General features: G+C 47.6%; 1 protein-coding gene across 1 annotated transcript in view; it reads left to right on the top strand.

Annotated features, from left to right (window-relative positions):
- The window catches only part of LOC127658056 (sialic acid-binding Ig-like lectin 5), a 10,327-nt gene that overhangs the window by 356 nt on the left and 7,471 nt on the right, over positions 1-2,500 (top strand). The window contains exons 2-3 of the mRNA XM_052147145.1: positions 235-603; positions 2,088-2,399. Of these exons, the coding sequence (XP_052003105.1) occupies positions 235-603; positions 2,088-2,399 (681 nt within the window). The remainder of the gene's footprint in view (positions 1-234; positions 604-2,087; positions 2,400-2,500) is intronic.

Consider the following 2,500-nt stretch of genomic DNA (forward strand, 5'->3'; position numbering starts at 1 on the left):
AAGACACAAAGCACTTCCTAACTTCCTTTTTCCATATTTTGTTCATGTTGTGAAATGCATTTGTCATTGTCACACTGTGTGTTTTATTGAGTCCTGTGTGGATCTGCTGTTTTTCCACACATCTCAGCATAACTGACCCTGAAATGTACACGTTCTTTTCACGGTTCTCCTTACGTTTATTAAATGCAATAGTTAATGCTGAAAAATGAGCATATTCCCGCTCTCTCTTCACAGCATGCATGTGGAGGACGACTCCGGCTCTGTCTCTCTCAGTCCCAGATAAGGTGTCTGTTCTGGAGGGGTCTTGTGTCGTCATCCCCTGCTCCTTCAGCCCAGTTTCCGTCGCACGGAGGATGGAGGTTCGGCTCACGAGATCCGCATTCTTCAACCTGAAGAGGACGGTGTTCAGCAATCACCCTGGAGACACCATTCATCCAGACTTCAGAGCACGCACGTCTCTCGCGGGGAACATCGGGTCAGGCGACTGCTCCATCAACATCAGCCCAATCAGAACGCAAGACCAGAACATCTATGAACTACAGCTGAGGGAGCAGGGTCAAAGGTCATGGGCTGTGGGGACCAGAATCAATGTCAGCGTCACCGGTGTGTAAATGTTGCTCTGATGTGACATCTCATTTCAAAGCGGCAAATTTACTTTATTAACCCACCAGTTACAATTGCACTCAAACAAGTATTGAAATACAAGTAAATAATTTTTTTTTTAAATAAAATAAGAAATATATATAATTTTTTACTATATAAACAGTGGTCCCAAATAGTGTTGAGACAATAAAAAAAGTCAATGGATTTAATTCTTAATTATAACACAACAGATTTGCACAATGCCGTGACCATGCCTTGGGGGTGGGGACAAACTGGCCATTTCTGGTTATGGGGACGGGGGACGGGCATTTCTGGTTATGGGGGATTCAAACTTGCCATTTCTGGTTATTGTGTGGGGGGCATTTCTGGTTATGGGGTGGCAAACTGGCCATTTCTGGTTATGGGGGGTGGGTATTTCTGGTTATGGGGGGTTCAAACTTGCCATTTCTGGTTATGGGGGGCAAACTGGCCATTTCTGGTTATGGGGGGCAAACTGGCCATTTCTGGTTATTGGGGGATTCAAACTTGCCATTTCTGGTTATGGGGGGCAAACTGGCCATTTCTGGTTATTGGGGGATTCAAACTTGCCATTTCTGGTTATGGGGGGACAACAACAAACTGGCCATTTCTGGTTATGGGTGGGGGGGTATTTCTGGTTATGGGGGGACAACAACAAACTGGCCATTTCTGGTTATGGGTGGGGGGTATTTCTGGTTATGGGGGGTTCAAACTTGCCATTTCTGGTTATGGGGGGCAAACTGGCCATTTCTGGTTATGGGGGGTATTTCTGGTTATGGGGGGTTCAAACTTGCCATTTCTGGTTATGGGGGGCAAACTGGCCATTTCTGGTTATGGGGGGTATTTCTGGTTATGGGGGTTCAAACTTGCCATTTCTGGTTATGGGGGGCAAACTGGCCATTTCTGGTTATGGGGGGTATTTCTGGTTATGGGGGTTCAAACTTGCCATTTCTGGTTATTGGGGGATTCAAACTTGCCATTTCTGGTTATGGGGGACAACAACAAACTGGCCATTTCTGGTTATGGGTGGGGGGTATTTCTGGTTATGGGGGGACAACAACAAACTGGCCATTTCTGGTTATGGGTGGGGGGTATTTCTGGTTATGGGGGGTTCAAACTTGCCATTTCTGGTTATGGGGGGCAAACTGGCCATTTCTGGTTATGGGGGGTATTTCTGGTTATGGGGGGTTCAAACTTGCCATTTCTGGTTATGGGGGGCAAACTGGCCATTTCTGGTTATGGGGGGCAAACTGGCCATTTCTGGTTATTGGGGGGATTCAAACTTGCCATTTCTGGTTATTGGGGGGGGGGATTCAAACTGGCCATTTCTGGTTATTGGGGGGGGAGACAAACTGGCCGTTTTTGGTTATGGGTGGGGGGCATTTCTGGTTATGGGGGGTAAACTGGCCGTGTCTGGTTATTGGCTCGATTTGTATGATTCTCACACGAGTCTCTCTCTTCATCAGGTACACCCGAGCCACCTGAGGTCAGTGACCCAGGGCCCGTGAAAGAGGGCAAGCAGGTGGAGCTGAACTGTTCTGTCCGGCTCAGCTGTCCATCGGAGCACCCCCGTCTGCTGTGGACGTTTGAGCGCGGGGAACAGGAGGGCAGCAAAGTGCTCAGAGACACAGAGCTACAGCGAGACCCGGGGCAGTTACCGGTACTGCGCTCTACCCTGACCTTTAACCTCTCTCAACACACAAACCCACGAGTGAGATGTGAGGCGGTCTATCCAAAGAACCGGAAAACTGCGGCTGTCAGAGAGATCCTCGTTCATTGTAAGTTTAATTCATTTAAAATGTATAGAATGAATGTGCATTTTTTAAGTTACGCTCAGTTCTACAATACGTCTTTGCGAAGTGTTAGAGCCAGAATTTGT

Source organism: Xyrauchen texanus, chromosome 17, assembly GCF_025860055.1.
Source record: "Xyrauchen texanus isolate HMW12.3.18 chromosome 17, RBS_HiC_50CHRs, whole genome shotgun sequence".
Lineage (NCBI taxonomy): Eukaryota > Metazoa > Chordata > Actinopteri > Cypriniformes > Catostomidae > Xyrauchen > Xyrauchen texanus.